General features: G+C 59.0%; 9 protein-coding genes across 9 annotated transcripts; 5 read left to right on the top strand and 4 right to left on the bottom strand.

The window, feature by feature from the left end:
* Nucleotides 1-173: 173 nt before the first annotated feature.
* SCHCODRAFT_02629781 (uncharacterized protein) lies at nt 174-1,676 on the top strand. Its single transcript, XM_003030809.2, has 3 exons — nt 174-846; nt 901-1,246; nt 1,299-1,676. Exons 1-3 carry the CDS (start codon nt 210-212, stop codon nt 1,501-1,503), a joined length of 1,188 nt encoding a protein of 395 aa, XP_003030855.1. The 5' UTR covers nt 174-209; the 3' UTR covers nt 1,504-1,676.
* A 68-nt stretch (nt 1,677-1,744) lies between these two features.
* SCHCODRAFT_02581692 (uncharacterized protein) lies at nt 1,745-5,124 on the bottom strand (the record flags this gene model as incomplete). Its single annotated transcript, XM_003031193.3, has 11 exons — nt 5,056-5,124; nt 4,875-5,008; nt 4,661-4,824; nt 4,531-4,613; nt 3,912-4,482; nt 3,752-3,861; nt 3,498-3,700; nt 3,325-3,444; nt 2,428-3,270; nt 2,306-2,366; nt 1,745-2,244 (listed from the first exon to the last, which is right to left on the bottom strand). The coding sequence occupies exons 1-11, from the start codon at nt 5,111-5,113 to the stop codon at nt 1,745-1,747; spliced, it is 2,847 nt and encodes a 948-aa protein (XP_003031239.1). The 5' UTR covers nt 5,114-5,124.
* Nucleotides 5,125-6,079: 955 nt separating this feature from the next.
* Nucleotides 6,080-7,546, bottom strand: SCHCODRAFT_02629777 (uncharacterized protein). Its single transcript, XM_050345549.1, has 7 exons — nt 7,469-7,546; nt 7,370-7,417; nt 7,258-7,314; nt 7,138-7,209; nt 7,018-7,080; nt 6,862-6,966; nt 6,080-6,810 (listed from the first exon to the last, which is right to left on the bottom strand). The coding sequence occupies exons 1-7, from the start codon at nt 7,494-7,496 to the stop codon at nt 6,281-6,283; spliced, it is 903 nt and encodes a 300-aa protein (XP_050199740.1). The 5' UTR covers nt 7,497-7,546; the 3' UTR covers nt 6,080-6,280.
* Nucleotides 7,547-10,877: 3,331 nt separating this feature from the next.
* SCHCODRAFT_01172554 (uncharacterized protein) lies at nt 10,878-11,885 on the bottom strand (the record flags this gene model as incomplete). Its single annotated transcript, XM_003031195.2, has 4 exons — nt 10,878-10,930; nt 10,987-11,177; nt 11,259-11,382; nt 11,459-11,885. The coding sequence occupies 4 exons, from the start codon at nt 11,883-11,885 to the stop codon at nt 10,878-10,880; spliced, it is 795 nt and encodes a 264-aa protein (XP_003031241.1).
* A 69-nt stretch (nt 11,886-11,954) lies between these two features.
* SCHCODRAFT_02629768 (uncharacterized protein) lies at nt 11,955-16,993 on the top strand. Its single transcript, XM_050345548.1, has 7 exons — nt 11,955-12,379; nt 12,437-13,029; nt 13,082-13,342; nt 13,396-13,657; nt 13,794-14,361; nt 14,450-14,749; nt 14,820-16,993. The coding sequence occupies exons 1-7, from the start codon at nt 12,087-12,089 to the stop codon at nt 16,890-16,892; spliced, it is 4,350 nt and encodes a 1,449-aa protein (XP_050199739.1). The 5' UTR covers nt 11,955-12,086; the 3' UTR covers nt 16,893-16,993.
* A 575-nt stretch (nt 16,994-17,568) lies between these two features.
* Nucleotides 17,569-19,644, top strand: SCHCODRAFT_02505348 (uncharacterized protein; the record flags this gene model as incomplete). Its single annotated transcript, XM_003030811.2, has 9 exons — nt 17,569-17,901; nt 18,027-18,561; nt 18,618-18,709; nt 18,759-18,803; nt 18,856-18,909; nt 18,968-19,019; nt 19,076-19,144; nt 19,207-19,494; nt 19,541-19,644. The coding sequence occupies 9 exons, from the start codon at nt 17,569-17,571 to the stop codon at nt 19,642-19,644; spliced, it is 1,572 nt and encodes a 523-aa protein (XP_003030857.1).
* A 280-nt stretch (nt 19,645-19,924) lies between these two features.
* SCHCODRAFT_02504762 (uncharacterized protein) lies at nt 19,925-20,843 on the bottom strand (the record flags this gene model as incomplete). The annotated part of the gene is made up of 2 exons (XM_003031196.2): nt 19,925-20,133; nt 20,513-20,843. 2 exons carry the CDS (start codon nt 20,841-20,843, stop codon nt 19,925-19,927), a joined length of 540 nt encoding a protein of 179 aa, XP_003031242.1.
* On the top strand, nt 20,611-21,409 carry SCHCODRAFT_02325947 (uncharacterized protein). The gene is made up of 2 exons (XM_050342376.1): nt 20,611-20,896; nt 20,954-21,409. The coding sequence occupies exons 1-2, from the start codon at nt 20,842-20,844 to the stop codon at nt 21,277-21,279; spliced, it is 381 nt and encodes a 126-aa protein (XP_050199738.1). The 5' UTR covers nt 20,611-20,841; the 3' UTR covers nt 21,280-21,409.
* A 1,988-nt stretch (nt 21,410-23,397) lies between these two features.
* On the top strand, nt 23,398-24,410 carry SCHCODRAFT_0109602 (uncharacterized protein; the record flags this gene model as incomplete). The annotated part of the gene is made up of 3 exons (XM_050341021.1): nt 23,398-23,712; nt 23,817-23,859; nt 24,013-24,410. Coding segments are annotated over 3 exons (756 nt in total), but the record flags the coding sequence as incomplete, so codon positions are not given.
* Between the last annotated feature and the right edge of the window lie 708 nt (nt 24,411-25,118).

Below are 25,118 nucleotides of genomic sequence, written 5' to 3'. Positions count from 1 at the left end.
AGCGAAAAAACTGCGGGAGGCCCAAAAGTGATAAACTGATGATGAGTACTTCATTTCTGGCCCAAAGGCTGTGCGGAAGCTGGCCTCAAATAGCACGTGATGACCACTCGACAACCACGAGGCGGTCATGCAACTGTGGCTTCTATTGTCCCGTACTGGTATAAAGCGCGTGATCATCCTCCATCAGTCGCGCCTTGTCCTCTCCCACCATGAGCTCTGGTATCGTCCGCAAGTTCCGCACCAGAGACGGCGTATCCACCCTTGTCGTCTTCCCCAAAACACAGGACGCCATCGATAGACCTGAGGAGTGGAATCGACAATGGGAAGAGTTCTACCAGCACCCTGACTTTCCGGGGCCCACCCAGCTCGTCAACGGCTATCGAGGCATTCGCAATCCCCGGGCCAACCTCGATTTCTTCTTCTTCAGCGATCTGTTGGAGCAGACGCGTCACCTGCACCGACATTTCCTCAAATTCTGCCGGCACCAGGCGTTCGTCGACGCCTTCAGTAAGTCATGGCTAAGGGCGAAGCCAGAAGATCGGAAGCAACATGCGCTGAATGCGATCGCCAACGTATGTGGCACGACAGACAACATCAACAACGCCCGCGCGTACTGCCCCGAGATCCTGAATATGAAGAACCTCGTGTACGAGGGTGACGGCATCGGCTTCATCCATCTTCTGGAGCGTATGCGCCACACAGACATCAGTGTGCGCGCCCCCCACGAGATACGCACCTACTCGCCGCAGTGGGACAAGTTCCTGGAGGAGTGGGGGAAGACTAGCCATACTCAAGTCGAGGAGCTCTGCCTCGCGGAGGTGATGGGGCTGCGATTCAAGATGCTATGTGCGTTGCCACCCCCTCTCCATCGATCGATGTACTGACTCTGTACACGCCTAGGCTGGATCGTCCTGTACACGACCTTTTCCTTCCTGGGACTCTCGCTGCCCAAGATCAACGTCACCAAGGAGCGATACCCGAAGGGAGACGAGACCGCGGCGCGCTCGCTTAAGCATATCGAGGTGCTTGAGCGCGCCGCGACTGTGGGAGAGCTGGCTATGGCGTGTGGGGACACCAAGGAAGCCGACGAGCGATTCCGCCAGCACGAGCGCGATCACCGCAAGATGATGGCTGGACGTCGCGTCGCCTGCGCTCGATGCTTGAGCTTCCAAGACGAGTCCCAGGAGCGCTTCAAGCGGTGCGTGAAGTGCTGGGAGCAGAAGCGCGACGTCTCGTACTGCTCGAGGTGCGTATGACTATCTTGGACCGTGCGATCCGTTGACTAATGTACTTTGCAGGAAGTGCCAGGTCGAAGACTGGAAGTCGGGACGGCACAAGATCGTCTGTGGCAAGGCGATCGACATGCAGACCGCGCGCATATATTCCGACACACGCCCGCGCGAGAGCCTGCAGCGCGACCCGGAGGAGCCCATCCCAGACAGAGAGTGGAAGGAGGTGATGCGCTTGTACAAGATGCTCGAGCCCACCTTGGACTTGGACTGATTCAATGACTTCGTAACGGCTTCCTATGACCTTGTTATGGAAGATGCATATCATGCAGCGCACTGATATGTAAACCTGCTATTATGTTCCAAGCTTTATGTTGTACTGCCATAGTGTGTCCAACATGTACCTATTATGCCCGGATTATCAGCGAATGCAGCACAGTCCATTCAAGATGATATTGTGCGGCTGGCATCAGTGCCTCTGCCACATCAGAAAGTCCAAGCAGATGTATTCCAGCTCAACGACGCCGAGTTCGGGTAGCTGGGCGGCGCGCAGGCCCGTCACCGTCCGAGTCGCTGGCTTGGGTCGCCCGCTTTCTCTTCGCAGTCGTCCGAGAGCGTAGTGTTTCGGCCGTCGATGGCAACGTCATGGACCCATCTTCGTCCTCGTCCTCATCAGAGTCCAGAAGGAACAGAGGCGCAGCCTGATTGGCCGCCTTGCGCGGCGCCCGAGAGGACTGTGTGCCTGCTCGTGACTGCGAGCGCGTCGCGGGCTGGACAGATGCGCTGCGGGACCGGGTTGAACGAGCGCGTGAGGGCGGAGGCTGAGGCGCCTCCTCGACCTCATCCGACTCCATCTTCTTCGCCTCGCCCTCGTCATCGTCGCTGATCTCGACATAGCGCACCTCCTCCGGTTGGCTCCTCTTTACAGGCGCCTTTCCCCGCCGCGCCGGCTTCTTCTCCTCGTACGGGAACGTAAAGTCGGCATCGTTTTGGGACTGTGATGCCTCCCATGCATCTGTGCATTTTGATCAGGTTCAGACGCATTCCATAAACGAATCGCATGCAAATGGACGCACCGCCATCCCCAGTCGTCGGCACCAGCTCTATCTTGGGGCGCTGAACATCACGGGTCACTTTCTGTGCACATGCGCGTCTTGTCAGCGAGGTCGTCCCGATTGGCGCCCATCATCGTGCTTACCTTGAATTTCTTGAAGTTCGGGCGCCCCGCCCAGCGCGGATCGGCTGAGCGCTGCTGGACTGGAAGGAACGGCGCACGGTCCGCGTAGACGTCTATCTCGACGACAGTCATGAAGTTCCCGCGAAGATCTCCATCGTCGCCGAAATCCTGGAGGACCTTCCACTCGACCTCTTCCTCCTCGAGGCGCGCATCGAGGTCAGGTTTGGAGATGCGCAGATTGTTGAACTCGCGGTCGAACTCGTCCTCGGCACGTTTGCCGCGCTTCGTGGAAGCCAGAGCCTTGAGGAAAGCAGCGTCTGTATCGGGGCGTCCGGCGGGTGCGCCGGGCTTCTTGGGACTTCGCCCCGGAACTTGGGCTTGATTGGAGGCCACAGAGACACTGGGAGAGCGGCGGATAGCGTTAGCCTCGACCGCGCACTTCTTGACCTGCGACGGCGGCGCAGCAGGACTACCATCTTCCTCAATGGCCGCAGACTCTACGGCACTAGCCTTGCGCTTCGCGCCTGCCAGAACACCTGGACCGGTCGTCTGCGTCTGTATTCCTTCCTCTTCCTCCTCTGGGACGGCATTTAGCACGCGCCGGGTTCTCACTTGAGTGTCCTGGCTGGCCGCCGACGAGCCCGGCTGCGTCTGTGATTGGGTCTCTCGCGTCCCGCTTTCGAAGTAGGGCGCATCAGCGACCTTGCTGGGATCACTCTCATCGAAGAGGTCCTTGAACTTCTTCAATGGCGGCTCGTCTTCAGGCGCTTTTGGCATGGTGAAGAGCATCCCGATCTCATCGTCTGATGCTGATCCTGCCCTCGCACGACGCTTCAATCGCGAGGAACGGCCAGGTGTTGGGGGCTTGAAGGGTTCATTAGCATTCGGAATGGGTAAGTATACATTAAGGGTACTGACAATGAGGCTCCCGGACTGCATTGTCGCGCTGCTGGGTTTCGCCGAAGACGGATCGGTCTGCGCCATCGCATCGGCGTCCTCCAAGCCGGTAAGGACCGCGTTCGCCCTCCTTGTTAATGTCTAGATAAGATCCGTCAGCGCGTGCAGGGTGGTCGATATTTGGGAATACGTACCCTTCTAGGCCGTGGAGGTGAGGGGTCAGGCTCTTGTGTTCCTCCCGCAGGTGGCGCAGGCGGCGCCGTGGGTTCCTGGGAGTTGGCGCGACGGACTAGTCTACGGCGCGGCTGGGAAGACGCAGTATATGTCTCGGTCAAGAGCGATGGTTCATCGGGATGGGTGTTTGGCACTACGTCCGGCAAAGAGGACTCCATCGCGTCTGGAATAAGGTCAGAAACAGGGATTCCGTAAGTATGAGAAATCCGCCTACCTGGTAGAGAACTTCCCTGCTGCGTAAGACCGAGCGTATCCAGAGTTGAAGCATTCATGGTTATGATGGCCTCAATCACGGCCACGGAGGAGTGCATCGGAAAAGCGAACCTGTTCATGCTGGTCAATGTTGACGCATGTCAAGAGTCGGAACTACTCACTCAGCTGCGACAGCGTGTAGTTCATCCCATTCTTCTTCGCTAATAGCAGTTTTGATGTCCTCGACATCTGCTATGACGAGCTTGTGCTCTGCTTCCTTGCTCTGCAGCGACGAGAGGCTTTTCCGGAATCGCTCGGCGCGTCCCGCGTCCTTGCCGAGTAAAAAGCTTGTAAATTCACCGCCGGCTTTGCGCATGGCGGTCCGAAGGTTGGCAATTGATGGTTCTCGTTCCGTTACGCATAGCGCCTTGTAGCCGGATAGCAAGACGGGTCTGGCTTCATTCCGTGTCCAGAAATGATCGTTCTTCAGATCGGAAGAGACGGAGGACCCATAAGGTGGGCGGTAGTTGCTGGCGGACGGCAGGCGGAAGGTGTATTCAAGGGAGGGATCCTCACCCGAAGCTTTGCGTGGTAACTTGCCAAGTCGTATGACTTCGAACAACCATTCCGGAGTTACGAGAGCGGCGACGGAGGCAAGGGCTATCGCAGCAGAAGACGAGGGTCTCAATTCGGGGGATATGTAATGTGTAGGTGCATCATCTTGTTCGGTTGTAGAGGTCACCAGATGGATCCCTGAGAGGCATCAGTCGCTGGGTACAGTAGATATGCTTGAGAACACACCAAGTGCCGAGCAGTCTTCGACAGGAGGCTTCTCCGGGTTAAGTTTACTGTCGTAATAACACGCTAGGGGTTCCCATTCGATACTGTGCGCAAGTCAGCAAAAGTGAGCGCATAGCACGCAGCCACGCACCGAATCTCGTTCTTTCCTTTGATAGGGATGATATCTCCAGGCTGCAGAGCGAACTTCGTTCCCTGTTCCACGGATACCTTCTCTCCGTCACGGTCAACAACGACCGCTTTTCCTTTGTCTCGGATGCTGCGCAAGAAGAGATCGGGCTTGCTGCTGATGTTGCTCTAGGGATATCATCAACTCGCCGCTTCTCGAAGTACGATGGGTCACGTACAACAGACTTCCCCTTGAAGGCGCCAACAGAAATCTCGGCGTGCGCAGCGCTGACGCGAGAGCAATTCACCCAAAGATCTGTCTTCTCCTTGCGACCGAATGTATATTTGTTGTTGGGCTTGAGGAGTTTCCTCTCTGCAACGAGTCAGCTTCAAAGCCACGCCACAGCGGAGACCACGCACTGAATTCCGGAAATTCATCCTTCGTGTCCCCGTCGAAAGGCCCAGCCAGTACCCACATTGTAATGGTTGGGAACAAGACGCGATCGTGACGCGGAGCCGCACGCGTGGTCACGCTTGTCGCGATCACGTGCAGATCACGGGCGACCAAGGTCGAACTTTGGACCCTTCTCCATCACCTTCCTCGAGGAACTAGCGTTTATGCTGATACGATGCATAAACAATTTCTCGCCAAAGTTTACCAGCTCATTGTTTGTGATAACACAAACATGCGGCACGAAGGAGTGACAATTACTTTTCGCCAGAGGTTGTAAGTACCTATTCAGGACCTACCGACCGGGCGTGAATGCACTGAGATTCCAGCTCCACTACATTTCTGACTATACTCAAGGATCGTCTCAGCCTCACCGGAGTGCAGTCATGAGGGACACGCTGAAGGGTGCCTGTGGCTAAGGAAAACATGCGTTGTGACGGACATTTTGCTAGTCGGATGTGTCCTTCCAGCCAACCCCATTCTTGATGAAACGCTGGCTTGACATCCTCAAAAACCTTATGGTCGTCTGAAGAATGCGACCGGGTTGTGATCGATATTGGCACAGGGTGTCCTGAACTAAATATTGAAGGAGAAAGTCGCGGACTGCGATAGGCCAATAAAATGTTGGCAGCTTGGCCGGATGAAAGGCATGAATTGAACGGCAAGCCTACTCACATGGCGCGGCGCACTAATGGCTTACGTTGTCCCTCGCGTGTATCTTGAGCCAGGGCGCGTGCTGCAACGAACCCTGCTACGGCCGTTTCCCGAGATTGAGGCTGAAGATCCTGATCGGTGTGAAGGATGTGAATGACCTCGCATGGATGGGGACAATGAAGTGGGTCGATAGGCTGGTCCCAGACCAACCGAGACCGAAGTAAAAGTCCATAGCCCATTGGAAATTGACCCCGGAGGTCCGGGGGCGACACCGTTGCTTCCACGGAACCAATCCCACAAACCTTGTTTCTAACCAGCGAACTCGCGACGTCGAGGAGATGATTCGTACAAGTATTTTCCCATTGCCATCTCAGAGCGGCAAAACCGCGGGTCTACGAGGCTGGCGCGTACAGCATGTCCGTGTACGCGCCGGTGGCCCAACAACAATCCTATCCAGTCGACAGATAAATCATGGAAATATATACCGTAATATAGCCAGTGAAGTCATCAGCTCCCCAGCTCGAGGTTTCAGCCCCGTCTTCAGGCGACAGTGGTGGTGCTGTTATTACCGACCCACTTCGTTTTCCCAGCAGCCGCGGAGCAGCGGTGGTTGCCCAGCGTCTTCTTGAACGAGAAAACGTGGCCACACTCCCGGCAGCGATGAACGTCCGTGGTCTTGTTGTGCTTGGCGACCTCGTGGCGCAGACGGTCGTGTCGACGCGAGAAGTGGAGGTGACAGCCGGGGACTGAGCAGGGGAATTCCGGGCGCGTCTTGGGTTTGGAGTGCGCGCGAAGATGCACCGAAAGCGTGTGCTGGGTCTTGCACCGCTTCGTGCACGAAGGGATTGGACAAGCGTACGGTTTGGGGTCTTTCACAGGAGGGCCGTGGGATGTCGCCGGAGGGGTAAGCACGGGGAGGGAGACCGGCGATGACGAAGGGGACGAGGCCGAGGAGTACGGGGAGGAATAGGAGGACGCGTACGACGACTGAGACGAGCATGACAGGCGGCGCGGCATATAGCCATCGCCCCCGTCGATGTCGGACGTGTTAACCGAGGCGCCGTAAAGACCTACAAGAAAATCAGAACAGGGGCTGTGGTGAACCAGTCGTGTATACGCACTCTGATCAGGCGACCATCCCTGAGGCGCGTCCGAGGACGGGTATGGCCAAACTCCGTTACTGCCATCAAGAGCGGGTGATCCTGCCCACGACAAGACACCGGGTCCTAAGCAGGCGATTGAGTTGGGCACTAAGACGGATGGATACTTTTACTGACCTTCAGGCTCTCTATTGGCGCCACCATACTGGTCGGCATACGGCAGGCAGGAACGTGGATTACCTGGGGGAAGTGGCGTCAGGCTTTCGTAGGGAACGGGCCGGGTGAGGGATGCCGTACCATAGGATAGGCCACTCGAGGTGGAAGCGTAGCCACTGCTGAACGAGTCCCGGGAGTAGGGATCGGGGACGTCTGGACTTCGTTTAGAAACCTATTTACGCATTCATGCAGGCGACGCACCTTGTCCAATGCCTCCGAGGTCATCATCGTTGAGCCAGTACTGAGAATCTAGGTCGTCTGCACGGCGCGAATCAGCTATGCCGCCGAAGAGAGCAGGGACGGGGATATGTACTGGAGTAACTCGCAGCGCTGCGAGGGCTATGCAGCTCGCGGGAGAGCACTACAAGAAAGGGATCAGTGGCGAGCTCGAGTGGACGGTAGGTACACGCACCATTGCCCGGGCGGTGGATGTAGTGCATCTTGGGTTCGCAAGCGGGTGCAGCGGTGCGAAAGACGGCGACGAAGTGGGGAACGAATCAGACCCCAGTATGGTTCCCATCGCTCACTTATATACGTGTATACTTAGGCCCCCGGGTAGACTTGACTGAATGGGTATAATATGCTTCCTGAAACAATTTTTAGACGGTGACCGTTATTACCAAACGCGGTTGTAGCCTTTTATTTTGAAGCACCTCAAATCGAGGTCAACTTGGGGCCGCCGACGGAACAATTGAGGAACATAATCGACATTCGGCCCAGGTCGCCAAGGGGGTCCACTCGAATCCTGCTCGCCGACGGGCCTTGCCAGGCAGCCCGTGGTGATTTTCGGACGTCGGGATAGGGATCTCGATGCAATGGTGGTAGACGACCTTCCATTCGTATGGCAGAAGTTCATTCGAGTCAAGCAGAGCTGGCATTCGGAAGTGACAGGCACGCCGTGATGCGGCTTAGTCAGAGGGCGTCGGCCCACTTCCCAATGGACAAAGGGCCCCTTCCCTGGTTCTTGCCATCTCGCCAGCGCCGACCTCCATCAGATCAGGCAGTTGCAATCAGCTGCGTGCTCCGTATCTGCCTTCGTGGACTTGCCTCCCGAGGTGCCTCTGCCTGGGAATTTCCAGCGTGCCTACGGATTTTGCGCATGGACTTTGACCATCTGCCGATGGATGCGACGCACCATCTATCAGTGCGTAAACCCCATTTTCTCACTGCCAGATTTCGCTGTCACCGCTTGATCTGTCACTTTGAAGTCAGTGGCTATTGTCCGCGCCGAGACCTATACACCTGAGACGGTGCTCCCTGCTGTCCAACCTCTCCGAACTCGTCGCTGCAGGTGTACAGCTACCACGTCGACGGATACAGGCTTCAGATCCGCGCAAGATACGTTGTATCACCCGTCGTAGTGTCTGATGAAGGCCCAGTCAGCGTCGTAATATTACTTACCCTTCATCCGCGAATCACGATTGGTGACTGGCAAGCTCAGGCCGTTGGCAGGGCTCTGAACACCCTCCCCTTCATCACGGCGACGTAAGCGGTCTTTGAGGATTGATGACAGTAGCATTCCGTCCTGAATGACGAAACGCCCTTCAGGTTAGGTTGTCGTACCATCAAGGGCTCGCTGGTCAAGATGAAGGCCGTGAATACCTCCTATTTCAGCTCTTCAAAGCGCCGACACCTTTCGAGGTCGATTCGCCATGGTTGTCTCCACACAAAATCTGAGCCAGCGCCACGCGCCTGTCAATTATTTGTTTCCGGCCGCACTTTGCCGGCGGTAGTGAAAGTAACATTTGTTTCCGTGGATGATCGACACGAGCGCTAAATCCGCCTGACTTTCTGTCTCCTTCTCACAAGTCTCGGCGTAGCGTTCGTTGAGCTTGACGCGCGAGACTTCCTCTCCCCGCATCTCGTGCGCCGCAAGGGAGGAAGGGACTGGGGTAACAGGCGCGAAGCACGCTACGTCATGCGTTCATGGCCTGTCCGCTGGTATCAGTGACGCCGGGAATATCAGTCGAACATCTGGCAAGCTGAAAAGTCAAGTCGTTTGCAGGGGACAAACTAGATGGTGCAGGCATGGCGGGGATGCGCAGCTTAGACGAGGGCAGGAAACGACGTCAGTGGCAAGTAGCCGGACAATCGTCCTACTACATCGGCACACTTCCCTCGCCGCTGTCGGTCATCAAGACGATCAGGTCGCCGCGCTGTCCTCTAGACGATTGGCCAGTCGATTGGTATGCATTCCCATGACGCAATGGCGCAGAGGACGTCGATAGGCGCCAATGGGCGAAGCGCCTCAGAGCAGGCGCCTAACAAGCAGCGCCCTGAGGATTGACCACCCTGGACTTTAGCTGAAGTCGGCGACGTATGTCGGTGGTTGATGGGCTTTGGCGGTGCTTGCGCGGATGAATTTAACCCAAAGCGCGTATACATGAGGCTCACTGGTATCACTGCCAGATGCGAGAGATCAAACCTCGGTCGAGGCAATCAGTGTGGCGCGTGAGACTAGCACGCCATTCGGACAAGTGTGGTAGCGATCTAAAGTGTTGCCATACAGAGCATACCTGTGCGATGCAGGGTCAGGACGTGAAGGTGAGGCTGTCGAGCTTTACGAGTTACGTCGCGCAGTGAGGTGAATGAGGCGGAAGGACGGCTCCCCAGGCGATGAGGTCAACTGTCGCATACTGCGCTTCGCATACGTTTGAGTAAGGACACAGGTCCAGTCGGCGTCCCGAAAATTGATGGTCTGAAGGGAGAGTGAGAAGGATGAATTCAAAGTTGGTGTCCGTCATCTGCGTGACCTCAAGGTCCTGAGGTGCCGCAGCGAACTGAAATGATGACGGCAGAAAACGAACGCTGGACGTGGGACAGCCAATGTCGATGGTTGCTTGACTCGCCCGGGAGATGTTCCAGAGTTTACTGGAAGCCCCGACGATATCGACCGAGTTGCCCGAGCGAAGGTAAAGAGTCAAACAACCGAGTCAAGCAGAGGTCTCGGAGCCTTGAATGTGCGAGTCATGTGAGAGTTGAACTCGAGATTCCCACGAGTCACGTGCCAAATGGAAGTTGAACTTCGTGCCGGTCTGTTGTCCAGTCGGCTTCGAGCGAGATCAGCTGTAAAGCTTATCGCATGATCGCCGCGCACCTTCTGTACTTCTTTCAGCGTCGACTGCGAGAAAACTCCCCAGGCCTTCATTGCATATTGAGACAATGGGAATTGCGGCAAGATCGTCAGCTCTGGGGCTACACAAACATCACATGCGATTACCCCGAGTTAATCGCACCCTGCAGGTCCCACCAAGCGTCCCCGTGAGAGGCCGTGTCAGTCCGGCGCGCATGATGGGGGCAGGATGACCGTGGCGGGAGGAAGTACACCGGCCGTGCGCCCAGCGGGGGAAAATCGGGAAAAATGAAATGGTGGGCGTCCCCGGACGTTGCAACGCCGGAACCGGCGGCAAATGTACCTCCGCTGGAGGTAAAGAACCGTCAACGAGAACAAAGACGGTATGCCGCTGGTCTTGTAATGAGAGACGAAGTTCGGAAGGAGGAGTAGGGGGCTTCGCGGACGATGACAGAATGTCTCGGGGCCGAGCGCTAGAGCCGTGAGGTGACGGTGGCGCCGAGCGATCTCGTGGGCACGACTATGGCGCGCGCGTCGATCGTATGTTCGGAGACAGTACAAGGTCCGTATATGCGCAGCGCCATCTGGAATAAGAAGGTATCTGGGCGTGTGGTCAATTGGCGGTGATCTGACTCCTGGCTGTGGTGTGTCGGGCAACGTTCGAACCTGTGGTTGAATTACTCGCTTCCGACTGGCCTATTGGCTTACCCCATCGCCCTGAAGGTTGTACTCTGAAGCGTAGCTGTGTCTAGCATGGATCAGCAACGTGCGGGCTGGCGCTAGAAGTCGTCGGGCGATTATCTGGGCGCGGATGGTCGGGAAATGACCACGAAGGTGAGAAAGCAATCACTACTTACGATAATCATCCCGAGCGAGCGCTGCGCCCATTACGTGCGCGGAAAGGCCGTGGCGATTGGCGACCGCGCGTCTCACCAGTCCGATGATGTTTGGGTGATCGTGGTCGGACTCTGAGCTGTTCGTAAGAGGGCCGCTGCCGGGCGCGAGAACAGCTTCGGCACGACCTCGAAGGCACTGCCAAGTCTGGAGCCTGGAAGTCAGTCGCGGTTGGATGGTCAGGAGGAAACGCCGATGCTCTTGGAGGGATCCAGACAGGAACGATGCTACTCACGTACCCATAGCAGTCCGTAGGCCATTGTCGCGGGGCCCCGTGGGTATACCGCTAGCCTGCGGGTGCATTGTAGCGATCTCGCTGTCAGTTTCTTCAGATCTGAATTCCGAATAGTCGTAAATACCTGCTGCAATTTTAGGACTGAAAGTTCGAGAGGCTACGCGAGCTGCAGAGGGAGGGAGGTGGGCTGAGGACCTGACAGAGGACCGGGTTAACGCCAAGGTACGTGACGGGTGCCTGCCGTTCGGCCGCACTGTGGTCCCCGCGTTTCGACGAGTAAAGGAGAGGTGCGAGGTGTTGCTTGAGCAGGCGAACACATAGATAGCGAGAGGACGAAATGCGCACCATGCGCAGCGTAGTAGACTGAGGTGTATGAATCACGTGGATATCAAGACGAAGGACGTTCAAGTAGATGGCAACAAAAATGGGCGCCAATGAAGCAGCACAGTCGTTAGGCCAGAACTCCAGTTGATGGTGGGAGAATAGCGCTGATGTTTGACCAACTGTTATAGCGTCGTCAGGCTGCCAGATGAAGGCATCTTGATGCTTCAAGGGGGCTTCGGGAATAACGACCTCGACATTGAATAGAGACAGCAGAGGACAAAAGATATCGCAAAAGGAAGTCATTGTGCTGCTGACGCCACAAATTAGATAAGCCCAGACCAATCGAGACCGGATGCCGATGCTAGGCCGGCAGCGACGACGACGCTCGCATTGTCTCTTCCGGTCACTGCTGTTCGCGACTTCGACGATTTGAACCATTGAATGACACGATAGAGGCCACTGAGATACTCTACAAGCTTGCAGCTCAAAGTCGCCGCCGCAAATATGTCTACACCGTCCGGATCGACACCTTCCCTGACTCCAAGTCGATCCCCTTCACCAGAGCCGCCCGTTCAGCCTGCATTCTTCTACAACGCAGAGGGAGAGCAGCCCGCACCGTCCCCGGATGCCACCGGACGGCTGCTCTTTACGCCCGAAGACGATCCGCTTGCGCAGCGCGGCATTCCCGTATTCAAGCCGTCCATGGAGGAGTTCCAGGACTTCGAGCGCTACATGGAGAGGATCGAGTGCTGGGGGAACAGGAGTGGTATTGTGAAGGTCATTCCGCCCAAGGATTGGTGCGTCGTGTATGCGGTGCTATCGTGAGTCTGGGCGCTAATCACTACGGGACGCAGGTCCGACGCGCTGCCATCCGTCGAGCCACAGCTCGCGAACGTGCGGATTATGTCCCCCATCGAGCAGAACTTTCTTGGGGGGACAGGGCGCTTCAGGCAACAGAACATTGAGAAGCGGAGATCCATGAGCGTGCGCGAATGGGTCGAATTATGCAGCAAGGACGGCTATCACGCGCCTTCTGCCTCGGAAGTGGGACTGCATCACGCACCCGTAGCTGGCAAGGCGAAGCGGCGCGTGTCGCGTCGCGCGACGACGGAGACGGAGGCCACCGATGTGAAGGAGGAAGACGAGGCGATCAATGTACCGGCTTCCCCTCCGATCACCGACACGCATGCCGCCGGATCACCAAAGGAGGAGGACGAGGACACGAAGGCCAGCCGCCCGCATCGGCGAAAGACCCACAAGCAGGTCGCCGATGAGAAGGCCGTGAAGGACGTAGCCTTCATGGCCAAGTTTAAGCCGCATCAGGACTGGCTACCGTTCGGCATGCAGCCGAGCGATTACACGCCAGAGTATTGCAAAGAACTCGAGCGTCATTACTGGAGGAACTGCGGGATGGGCAAGTCGCCGTGGTACGGTGCAGATACCCAAGGTCCGTGTACGATGATCCTGCTGGCTATATGCGTCGCTGACGACATCTACAGGCTCCCTATTTACCCCCGATACCACCGCATGGAATGTCTCCTGCCTACCCTCGTACCTCACTCGCCTACTCCCGTCCTCCTCGCAGGGCCTGCCAGGCGTCAATACCCCTTACCTCTACTTTGGCATGTGGCGAGCGACGTTTGCTTGGCACGTCGAAGATATGGACTTGTTCAGCATCAATTACATCCACTTCGGCGCACCCAAGTTCTGGTATGCCATCCCTCAAGGCCGCGCCGGGGCCTTTGAGACTACCATGCGAAGTATGCATATACACATTTGGGCGATAATTAGCTGCGCGCTGATTGCTTTTTAGACTTCTTCCCGAGAGAGCCGACGCAGTGCAGCCAATTCCTGCGCCACAAGTCGTTCCTTGTGTCGCCCAAGAACCTTGCCTCATACTCCTGTCGACCAAACACTCTCGTCCAGCACGCCGGCGAGTTCGTCATCACCTACCCTCGAGGGTATCACGCGGGGTTCAACCTGGGCCTGAACTGCGCCGAGAGCGTCAATTTTGCGCTCGAGTCCTGGGTCAAGTTAGGCAGGAAGGCACGCGCATGTAATTGCGTCGGCGACAGGCAAGTTCCCTCCGTCATCGCTGCCAACCCCTTTCCCTTCACGCAATGTTCTTGCTTCGCGCCCCCTTCCCACCCTCCCCCCTCTTATTCCTTTTGCGGCAAGAATTCCTATACTGACGCTTGGCGTGGTGATTAGCGTGCGCATCGACGTCGATCAGCTCCTGCAGGATCGGGCCGCAGAGGACGCGGGGCAGGCACCGCAGGACGCTCCGAATCGCAGCAGCCTGTCGACAGCCGCGAAGAAGGCGACGCAGGGCAAGAAGCGCAAGGCGCCGTCCCCCGCCAGCAAAGATGCCGAGATGCCCCGGGCGAAGAGGATCAAGATGAGGCCGCCGCACGCGGAGGCTGGCCCGTCGACTTCGGGCACGGTCGTCACTTCGGGCACGGTCGCAACTTCGGGCACAATGGCAATAAAGGGACATCCCAAATCGGTCACGTTGAAGCTGGGCGCGGCGCCGCTGGGGGAGGAGCTTTTTCCGTGTTGTCTGTGTGTGGGGAGGGAGCAGGAGGGCTTGTTGCGCGTGCAGGAGCCGCCGGTGGGCGTGGCGACGGTGGCGCTGGACTTGTCGCGCGGCTGGCGCGCGCACGAGCTGTGCGCGCGCGTCGTGCCGGAGACGTGGGTGGACGAGGTCGACGAGGGGCTGGGCTTCCGGGAGAAGGTGGTGTTTGGCGTGGATGCGATTGAGAAGGCGCGGTGGCAGCTGGTGAGTGGTGGTTTGTTGTTTTGTAGCGGTTCATCGTTTGTGGTGGGTGAGAGTCCGAGCACGAGGCTGACTGCTACTTGCTTCGCAGAAATGCACGGCATGCGTGAGGGCGCGGGCGAAGGCGCACGGGGCGCCGATCCAGTGCACGAAGGGGAAGTGCTCGAAGGCGTTCCATATCTCGTGCGCGCGGGAGGGTGGGGAGGCGGGGATATCTTTCCGCGTGCTGGACGAGGTGGAGAAGCAGGTGGTGCTCGTGGACGCGTATGCGGCGGGGGGAGGGGGTGCGATGAATGTAGATGGGCAGGGGCAGCAGGGTGCGGACGAGGGCACGGTGATCAAGACGATCCGGAAGACGGAGGTGGAGGTGCTTTGTTCGCAGCATAATCCGGTGCGTAGTCACTTTCTCTCCTACTTCCCCTTTCCCGACGTATCCTTTTACTCATATAACCTCTCTTCAGACCGTCGCCGCGTCGAAGAAGGCCGCCAAGCAGGCGCGCATCCGCGACCAGCTCCGCGCGCTCCCGCCCCTCTCGCGCATCAAGCTGCGCGTGTCCTCGGGCGTCTTCGAGGTCACGCTCGTGCGCGTGCTCGAGGAGGCGTGCGCGGTGGAGGTGATCTGGGACCGGGGGGCGAGGAGGGAGTTTAGGTGGGGGAGCGTGGTGTTTGGGGCGACGGATATGCCGGTGGAGCAGAAGCCGACGGAGCTGGTGGAGAAGGAGGTGGGGAGGGAGGGCGAGCCGGTGCAGGTGCAGCAGGCGTATTTCGGGGCGTATGGCGCGCAGCATTATAGCGGGCCGCCGTACGGTGCTCAGCCCTCCGCGCCATCGCCCAGCGCGCAGTCATACGTAGCGTCGGGCTCGCAGCCTTACGCGTCGACCTCGCAGCCGTACGCCCCATCCACTTCACAAGGCTACGGCCAGCAACCCTACGGAGCCCAACCCTACGCCTCTCGCCCCTACCAAGCGCCTTACCACCAGACGTACTATCAGGCGGCGGCGAGTCAACCCCCGTATCAGCCCTATGGAGCGCAAGGGAGCCAGTCGCATTGTCAGGCGGCGGCGGGGCAGGTGCCGTATGCGCCTGCAACGCCTGCGACGGCTGCGCCGGCATACCAGGGGCAGGCCTCTGCACCGAGCTATCAGGGACAGGCGCCTGCGCCTGCGTATCAGGGGCAGCAAGCCCCTGCGCCTGCGTATCAGGGGCAGCAAGCCCCTGCGCCTGCGCCTCCAGCTTCGACGGCGGCGTATCAAGGACAAGCGACGGCGTACCAAGGACAAGCGACGGCATACCAAGGACAAGCGACGGCATACCAAGGGCAGGCATCACCGCCGCCCGCCGCGAGCGGCGGCTTCTCGTACTTTGGGGCGGCGCCGACGGTGCAGCAGTATGCGCCGTCCACGACAGGGACGCAGTGTGCGCCGTCGACGACGGGGACGCAGTGTGCGCCGTCGACGCCGGCGCCATCTTCGACACAGCCCAGCGTGGCCGCTCAGCCTCAAGCGGGTCCATCGCAGTCTCAAGCTGGTCCATCGCAGTCTCAAGCTGGTCCCTCTCGTCCGCCCACGACGCAGCCCGTGCCAGCACCCTCCCAACCCGCTTCCGGTCCTTCGCGGCCTCCTACGACGCAACCTGCCGACCCGTCGCGCCCACCGACGACGCAGCCTCAGCCTGCACACTCGCAACCTCAGCCTCACCCTCAAGCAACGCACTCTCAGCCTCGATTCACCTATCAGCCGCCGCCGTTGAGCTATGTCGTTTCGGGGGCGACGTACGGTCAACCAGGACCTGGTTCATATGCGCAGTCAGCTCCGGGCGGGTATGCTGGTGCTCAGCCTGCAGGTGGGTATGCGCAACCAGTTCCTGGTTTGTATGCGCAGCCAGCTCCGGGCGGGTATGCGCAGCCAGCTCCGGGCGGGTATGCCGGCGCTCAGCCTGCGCCTTACGCGGGTGCTCAGCCTGCGCCCTACTCGGGTGCTCAGCCTGCGCCCTACTCGGGTGCTCAGCCCGCGCCTTACGCTGGGGCTCTACCCGCTCCCTCCTACCCTGCTGCCAAGCCTCATTACCCTGCTCCTCCCGGCGGATATGCCCCTCCGCCTGGTTCTTATGCAGGTGCCGCCCAACCTCCTGGTGCTTATGCAGGTGCTGCTCAACCTCCACCGTACGCTCAACAACCCCCGCCGGGCGCGTACGGGAGTACGTGGCAGCACCAGCAGCAGCCGCATTATACGTACACGTCAAGCTCTCATTACCGACCCGCGGACCGCACGCAGCTGCAGTGGCAAGAGCCCTATCGGCCAGAGAGGGCGGGGTTGGCTGGGGAGAAGGGAGGTCTGACGAGTACGGCGCAGGTGGCGCCAACAATGGCGAAAGGTGCGCAGTCGGCACCTGCAGCGTCGGTCGCTAGTGCATCAGCAACAAGTACGACGACGGCGGCTGAGAACGGCAAGGGCGAGAAGGGAATTCCTGGGCAAGGTCAAACGAACGGCGCAGAGGGAGCAATGGCCGAGGCGGGGAGTGCGCAGAAGGCGTAGCACGTTGAGTTCGCTTGTTTTCCTTGTATTCTTATTTCTTTTGTATCATCATCACCTGAATTCAGACGTGGCCCAATTTTGCTCCGATGGTGGTACCGGCGTGCCTCTCTGAGCATGATCAAATGAGGATGACTGAGGCTTCACATCTCTTCAGACGCTCGCTAATTATGGTCGAATTCTGGCTTCCTCCACAACAACAAGGAAAGTGGGTTTCCATATTTTCCTGGATACTCAGCAGCGTTGCTGGCTGCCTGCTCATGCTGACCCGCATCGCAGTCGTCTAACCTCCACATCTTGCGCGACGAGAAATGCACGTGACTTCGGTGCGAGCCGCACCCATCCGTCGTCGTCAATACTTATACTTACCCTCCATCATCCAGCGCACAGTCCCTGTGTTTTCCTCCAAGCGCCGTCAAGTTCTCTTTGGCTGTGCTAACACCGCGACGGCACCGTCGCCTTTATGAATACGACTGCCTGTCGACTCACAGCTTGACATCACGCGACTTCGGGGTCTGAACGTCGTTGAAGCCCTGCCTTGTCAAGATTGGAGTTCATTTCGGTAAGTCGCATTCAACGAATCCTAGTATCATGCTCAGCTGATTTAGGCTGTGCGGGCTCCTCGTATATAGTTACAGCACGCTGGTGGATGCCCGACCGTCTCCTCTCCATCTCGCTCATGCATGCCTCCCATGTATACGCGCAGAATCTCCTACTCGCCCGCGAAGGCTATCCTCTCTATGCTCCGGAGCCGCTCTCAAACCTTCCGGACGACTATAGGGCTAGAGGGGCCGAGATCGGCGACGTCGGCGTGATCACCAAGGAGGGGGCGTTCAAGCCGCTGCTGAATATCTGCGCCCCGCCAGACGCCGCGATCAATGCATTCAAAGGCGTCCCTCCCGACTTCGAGCACATTGGCCCCGTCGCGAAGGACTCCCTGGATGCGTATTATGACCGGTCAGGCTCTTTCGTTCACAGTGCGAACATCCGATCGTACACGTTTGCCGGCGGGGTAGGCGTAGACGAGGGGTGAGTGCTCTGGTCATCGTCGTCCTGCTCCATCACTGATCGATTCTTCGAGTGTCGTCCCCGCCGGCGCTGGTGCGAGCATTGGTTTTCGATACCGACTGCGCGCAGGGCGCGGCGCTCGCTCTCCCGCAAGGAGGCTCCCGCACCGATGCCGAGAGGCTGGGTGACTTCGAGAAACAAATCGAACGGCACGGTCTGTCCTGGTACGAACACGCCATCTCCAAACGCGGCTGGAAAATACAGAACGGAGAGCTGTATCTGCTCACTGGCGTTGACAAGACGTCGCATTGGGGTGCGCTGGCATTCCAACACACGGGCGGCTCTCACGAAGTGTCCTTCGAGCTCACTGCCGTAGCCCAGACCGCTGTCGCGCTGTCCTATACGTACCAGTGGCGGCATCTGGCAGGCCAGGCTGCTCGCAAGGGACCTGACGTGGCAGCCGCCCTTATCATCAATGGTGCATCGGCCGAGAATCAATGCGTCTTCCTGCGAGGTTACAAACTCATGGTTCGCGAGGAGATCTGGACGCGCCTGACAGGTATCTCGGTCAAGACAATCGATTTTACCGAGCCCACGCGCGTCAAAAACCCGGACTCAGTGATGCAGTCAAAGCCTTTTCGACGCACGTTTGCTCCTGGGTCCCGTACGTGCTATGCATCCTGATGTTGATTAACCTACGCTGAACTCTGATCGACGCAGATGCTAGCGAAGACAGCATGGGTGATGCCGCCGAAGGTCTTTCGAAAGCAGAAGCAGACATCACGTTCGACCCTACTGACCCACAAGAACAAGTGAATAATCCGTATCCTCCTTCCGATCTGGTTTGCTAACGGTGTTCAGCTGTATCATCCATGTGATGCCCTCAACAGACTGATCTTGCGCCACGTAAGCTTTTGCCAAGGGACACTTCGACCCTCGACGTGCTTAGGGTATGCAGACAGGATGCAAGCTCGCTTTCAGCCATGATCATCTTTGGACGCGCAGTGTTAATGTGAGCAGTCGTTCCGTACATCGGTGTACTGAGCTGTCTTTGACTAACGATTGTGTAGGCCAGAAACACGGCGAGGAAGCCCTGTCTCCTTCAGGTTAACGTCGGCTCTGGTGAGGCATGTAAGATTGCGATTTATAATCCCTAACGTCGATCAATGCGCGTGCAGATTCGTCTACCCTGAAATTTCGTGAAGAAGGGGTTATCGCGATGTCAATGTGGGATGTTTCCGACCTAGGTACGCTGGCAACCTGTCGTGAGGCGCAAGTGACCAGAGATGTGCTTACGCTGCGGAAATAGAACGGAAGATCTGGCCTCGAGGACTGAGAATGGGAACAGAGATCAAGCTGGAACCGTCACCCACTGCCAACATCGCCAGCGCCAGCACAATGCCTCGGCGAGACAGCTCGAACAGGACAGTACAGCCAAGACCAGTCCGAACACGCCTTGTATCCCTGGATCCTCAAAATGCCAGAACCCGCCTTCGCAGTCGTGTCAATAGCCATGGATGGGCGCCGCCGGAATTCGACTTTGCCGGTCCCTTCACAATGGGAGGTAGAACCAAACAATGGCTGTGCATCGTCAGGAGTACGTATGTTCTGCCTCTACGGACCATCTTCTCAATTCTATCTAGTGAATGGCGCCGAATGGGGTCGCGCATACGGTCCCACGAAGCAGGCCGCCGGCGAGGCTGCTGCAGACAACGCCTACAACGCCTTAATTCAGCAGGGTTATTGATTGCTTTGACCGCCGCCTATAGCTTTTTTCATCTGCTACAATGTGTTCGTTCTTAGTAATACCGATGTACAAATTCTGGTAGCCAATAGCGAAATGTCGGCGGTCACTTCCTTATCATTCGGCCGAAGGTCAAGATGTGAAGTGAGACGAACTGGATGGAGGGACACGCGGTAATTGGAGATATGCCATATCTTGAGCCTGGTGCCCCCGCAGTGACACGAAGAAAGGACTTGAACAGGCATTGGGTGGTTATTCGAGGAGGGTGATCTCTCGGGTGACCTCAGGCGCAACGGCGACGGTGCACCAACAAGCACCAGGGGGGCAGTGCTTCCGCCAGCGGACAGACGATGGTTGCACCGTTAGTCGGCTCGTTGAGTGTCTCGTCGTACAGCATGTTGAGCATCTCGTCGGCCAGCGCATTGCGCATCTCGGTGAACGGCAGGTAGAGCGTCTCGTCGGACAGCACGTCGAGTGTTTCCTGCAGGTAATCTGCACCCGCGCACCCGCGTTGTTAACCTGGTCCGGTCTGGGCTTCTGGTGGACATCGCGAACAGAGAAGCTGAGAGGCGCCAAACAGAAAGGCGCATCCATCCAATCCGAAAGGTGCATCCATCCAATCATCGAGGCCGCGTTCGAACGCCCGGCCGTGCGTGAGATGGGCCTCCAAGCGGGGGCGAAATGGGCCTCCAAGCGGGCGTGTAATGCGCCTTCGAGCGGGCCAGGACTCCCAGCCATGCTCTCGAAAATGAGCCATCGTGCCGGGGATGGGCTACCGCGCCGGGAATGGGCTACCGTGCCGGGAATGGGCTACCGTGCCGGGAATGGGCTACCGTGCCGGGAATGGGCTATCGTGCCAGGGATGGGCTACCGTGCCGGGAATGGGCTATCGTGGAGAGGGAAGGGCTATCGTGCCGGGAATGGGCTAACGTGGAGAGGGAAGGGGGACGGGCCGAGTTGGCGGGGACATGGTGCTGTTGTCGAAGGATTTGGTCGGCACTGAAGTCGGGTCCGCATGAGCAGGTTGTCTGCGTGTCGCGCGTGGAGGTTGTCTGCGTGTCGCGCGTGGAGGTTGGCTGCGTATCGCGCGTGGAGGTTGGCTGATCATAGTGCGTGGAGGTTGGCTGATCATAGTGCGTGGAGGTTGGCTGATCATAGTGCGAGGAAGTTGGCTGCGTATCGCGCGTGGAGGTTGGCTGCATGTCGCGCGTGGAGGTTGTCTGCGTGTCGCCCGTGGAGGCTGACCCTACAGCACGTGGGTGGGTCGACTCTACAGCACAGCGACCATCCAGGCTGATCACACACCTCAAAGTGCGGACCGGGGCGCTGTGTGTGCTGCAATGGCTCGAAGCCGGACGCTCTTCGCGGACCATGTTCCAGCTGAGGTCGGAGGCGGCGTGGGGAGCGTCAGAGGCGGCGTGGGGAGCGTCGCAGTCGCGACTCGCCGTGAGGAGCGTCGTAGTTGGCGTGGGGGGCGTCGTGGTTGGCGTGGGGAGCGTCAGAGGCGGCGTGGGGAGCGTCGTGGTTGCAAACGTAAGTAGTCGCGGTCGCAGTCCTGATTGCGAATGTAGTCGCAGTGGTGATCGCCGTAGTCGCAATCGCAATCGCAATCGCCGTTACCGAACAAGCCAGTCGTAAAAGGGGTCGGGGCGAGGAGGTGTGTCCGTGCCGGGGCGAGGAGGTGTCTGCGGGTCGGGGTGAGGAAGGGAGAGGAGAGGGGGGGAGGAGAGGGGAGAGGGAAGGGGCGAGGAGGTGTCCGCGGGTCGGGGCGAGGGGTGTCCGTGCAGGGAGACTCGATGCGTCCGTGCCGGGGGATTCGACGCTCGCGTTGCAGGATGCATGGAGGCGATGGAGGGCTTCGGCGCACGAGGTGATGGAGGGCTTCGGTGCACGGGGCGATGGGGGGCTTGGAAGCCGGAGGCGATGGAGGGCTTCGGTGCACGCGAGGTACCAACCCTCCCCTCCGAGTCGATAGTGGCGGTCGCGTGTTTGGCCGTCTAGTGAAAAAAAAAACCCCAACCCTCCCCCTTGCGTGTTACCCCCGGTCTTTTGCGTGTTAAGCCCGCGGTCTTTTGCGTGTTACCACCGGTCTTTGGCGTGTTAAGCCCGGTCTGTTGCGTGTTAAGCCTGGTCTTTTGCGTGTTAGGCCCTGGTCTGTTGCGTGTTAAGCCCTGGTCTTTTGCGTGTTAAGCCCCCGGTCTTTTGCGTGTTAAGCCCGCGGTCGTTTGCGTGTTAAGCCCCGGTCTTTTGCGTGTTCAGCCCCCGGTCTGTTGCGTGTTCAGCCCCCTCCCATCTCCCCGGAGGGTGCAAGAGGGACCGGGCGCACGAATGGGCGTGTGAGGGGGGAGAGGGGGAGAGGGGGAGAGGGGGAGTGAAAAAAAAAAGAGAAAAGAGATTCAAGTTCAAGAGTGGGAGGGGAGAGGGGAGGGGGGGAGGGAGAGGGGAGGGGGGGAGGGAGACGGGAATGATCGTCTGTGAGGGGGTGGGGCCGTTGCTCATGAGCCGCAGAGAAGAGGAGGAGGAGGGAAGGTTATGGCGAAGAGGGAGCGGGTGGGGGGAAGGAAGCAGGGGAAGGGGTTGGAAGACGAGAAGGGAATTGGTGGGAGGTGAAGGGGAGGGGGAAGGGGAGGAGTGCGAGGGGAGGGGGAAGGGAGGGGAGGAGGGGAAGGGAGTAAGGGAGAGAGAGAGAGAGAGGGAGAGAGCTGGGTAGCGACAGAGAATGAAGTGCATGTATGCGCACTGAACGGGCGCGCGCCACCGCACAACGCCCAGGGGTGGCGCGCGCCCCATCATGCCGTGCACGCACTTGGCATGCTTCAAGTGCGATCATGGATGACTTGCATACCTGTTCACCGAGGGCACAAAATGAGAGAGCATGACATTGTCAGTAACGAGGGCTTGAAGAACTGGCGGAGGGAAGGCGAAGGCCGAATCACATTATACGGCGGACGGGAGGAGGCGGGTCGGGCGTAGGAGTGCAAGTGAATGTGCTGTAGCTACCGATCGCTGGGAGGCGAGAACGCCGCGACACCCCAAGGTTGTCAGTGACAGAACCAACCCCGCGCGTCTGCCGATCTCGTGTGATGAGGTGACAGCGCGGGAGGATCGACGGGCCGGTCCCGCACGTGGCACCCACTGACCTTCTCTCGTCCGGCGCGTACGTCGCGACTGTAATCCTGCTCGATTGGCGACTGTATTCCAGCGCAACCCTGCTCGATAGACGAGTGCATCCTTGCTCGACTGACGACCGCATCCCTGCCCGACCGCTGTTCACAACCTCGCTCTCCCGCGTACATCGCGATCGCGCGCGAGCACGCCGGAGTGCTGCTTGTACATTCATCCTCGTGCTCTCTCTAGGCCTTGCCGTGCAGTCCCGAGGGCTTGCTGTGCAGTCATCAGGCCTTGCTGTGCAGTCTCTAGGCCTTGCTGTCAATCTTGCGACCTTGCTCGTAGACCGCACCGGTCTTCGACGCCACTTCTCGTGAGTCCTACCCCGCCCCTCGTCCATCCCTATCCTGGCCTGACGCGTGCGACTAGAACGGCGACGTGCACTTGGACGACATCTGTCGTTGTCCTGGGGTATAGGACCCACCGGCTTGACTACCCACGCGCGCGACTGGACCACATAACGCATTCCACTACCATCAAGCCGCGTCCTTCACCCACTACCATCAAGACGCACACTTTATCTACTACCACAAACACCCGCTCACCGCCTCCCATGACTCCAAGCCTAGCACGCCCCCTCGAGCAGGGTGGCGTGGTGCGCTCGGGCTCAGATTCCCGCTGCCATTCATCGTCATTGGCTCCTGGCCCTACCTCATCATTGGCTCCTCCTCGACCATCATCGACATCAGGCTCTGCCCGCCATGCCCGACTAGCATATCCTTCCCCCGCTCCCCGTTCACCGCACCGCCCATCATCACCACCTCCCCGCTCAACTCGTCCATCTCACCTGCGCTCCGTCGCGCGCTGCCTACACCTACAACTGCTCACCACCCTCACCCTCCTCCTCGCCCTCGCCCTCCTCCCGCTCCCGGCCCGCGCCGCGCAGTTACAGTTGGGCGCCACGTACGCGTTCGGGGTCAATAACAGTGGTGAGTTTGGGTGTTTTGCTCGGCCGTTGAGCTGGGTGTGGACAGAGTTGTTTGGTTCTGGTGTCGTTTTTTTTGCAGTGCGGGCTTGTTCGCCCCCTTCATGCTGGCTTCGTTGGCCTCCGTGTCGCGAGGGGGGTGCGCGGAGCCCGACCTCCCACACTCTATTCTCTCCCTCCCTCACCCCTCCCTCCCTTCCCTTTCCCTTCCCCTTTCCACCCCTCCACCATCACATCCTCATTTTTTAAAAATTCACAACTAACATAAACCCAAACAGCCTCACCTATCACCACCCTGCCCACCCCGGCGGCGTGGCGGTTGCCGCGGAGCGCGAATCTGACGGTCGAGGTCGCGGTTTGTGGGGCGGGAGGGGGTGGGGGTGACTCTGCTTCGTCCCGTGCGAGGCGCGCACCATCGGGCGGCAGGCAGAAAGGGGCTGGCGACGAGGCCCGCAGGAGGGCTGAGGCTGGGGCTGGGGGCGACAGCAGTGATGGAAGTGGCAGAAGCTTAACTCGCCGGGCCACCACATCGGCCCCCCGCTTCTTCCTCACGAACGCGACCGGCCTGACTGGGGACGGGCCGGTGGATGAGGTGGATCCGGCGACGGTGCCGGGGGAGGGGGATGTGGGGGAGGACGACGTTTACGAAGTGTCTTTGGATGGGGGAGGTGAGTGAGGTTTTTTTTGGGGGGGGGGGCGAGGGAGGGAAGGAGGAGGGGTAGATGGGGAGGTGAGGGGGAGGGGAGTGGGGGGAAGGAAGAGGGGGTAGAGGGGGAAGGTGAAGGGAGGGGGGGATGCGAGGGAGAGAGGATGGGAAGGGAGGGAGGGGTGAGGGGGAGGGAGGGCGAAGGGGGAAGGAAGGCGTGAGGGGGAGGAGGGGGGCGGAAGGAGGGCGGGCGAAAGGGACGCGCGAAAAGGACCGTAGACTGACGCAGCTAATCCAGATACCGGCTCCGGCACCTGGACAGGCCCCACGCCCGACGGGGGCGTGCTCGCCGTCGAGGGCGGGGCGGGCGTGCTGTTCGTGGTTGGGGTAAGGGAGGGTGGGGGTGAGTGTCATGGTTTCTTTGATTGCGCGTATGCGATCTCTCTTACATCAGAATCTGTTGGCTGACGAGCTTTTCCTGCTGCGCGCGTCTTTCTTCTCCTAACGCTTTTCTGCTTTTCCTTCGCTTTGTCGCTTGCTTGGCGCCCTACTGCTTGCCCGCCCTGTGACTTGCGCCTCGAACGCTCGCCCGCCGCCTCCACCCATTGCCGCCGCTTGTGACCCCTACGCCCGGTCAATAAAAAGATTCAACCACCTCCACCGACCCCCCCACCCTCCCCCTCCTCGGCGACACGACCGCGAACCAGGCGCTGCTGTTCTCCCCCGTGTACGCGGGCG

The sequence above is a fragment of the Schizophyllum commune genome, assembly GCF_000143185.2.
Source record: "Schizophyllum commune H4-8 unplaced genomic scaffold SCHCOscaffold_7, whole genome shotgun sequence".
In the NCBI taxonomy this organism is placed as follows: Eukaryota; Fungi; Basidiomycota; class Agaricomycetes; order Agaricales; family Schizophyllaceae; genus Schizophyllum; species Schizophyllum commune.
Note: the sequence above shows the minus strand (reverse complement) of the source record. Positions and strands in the feature narration are given on the sequence as shown.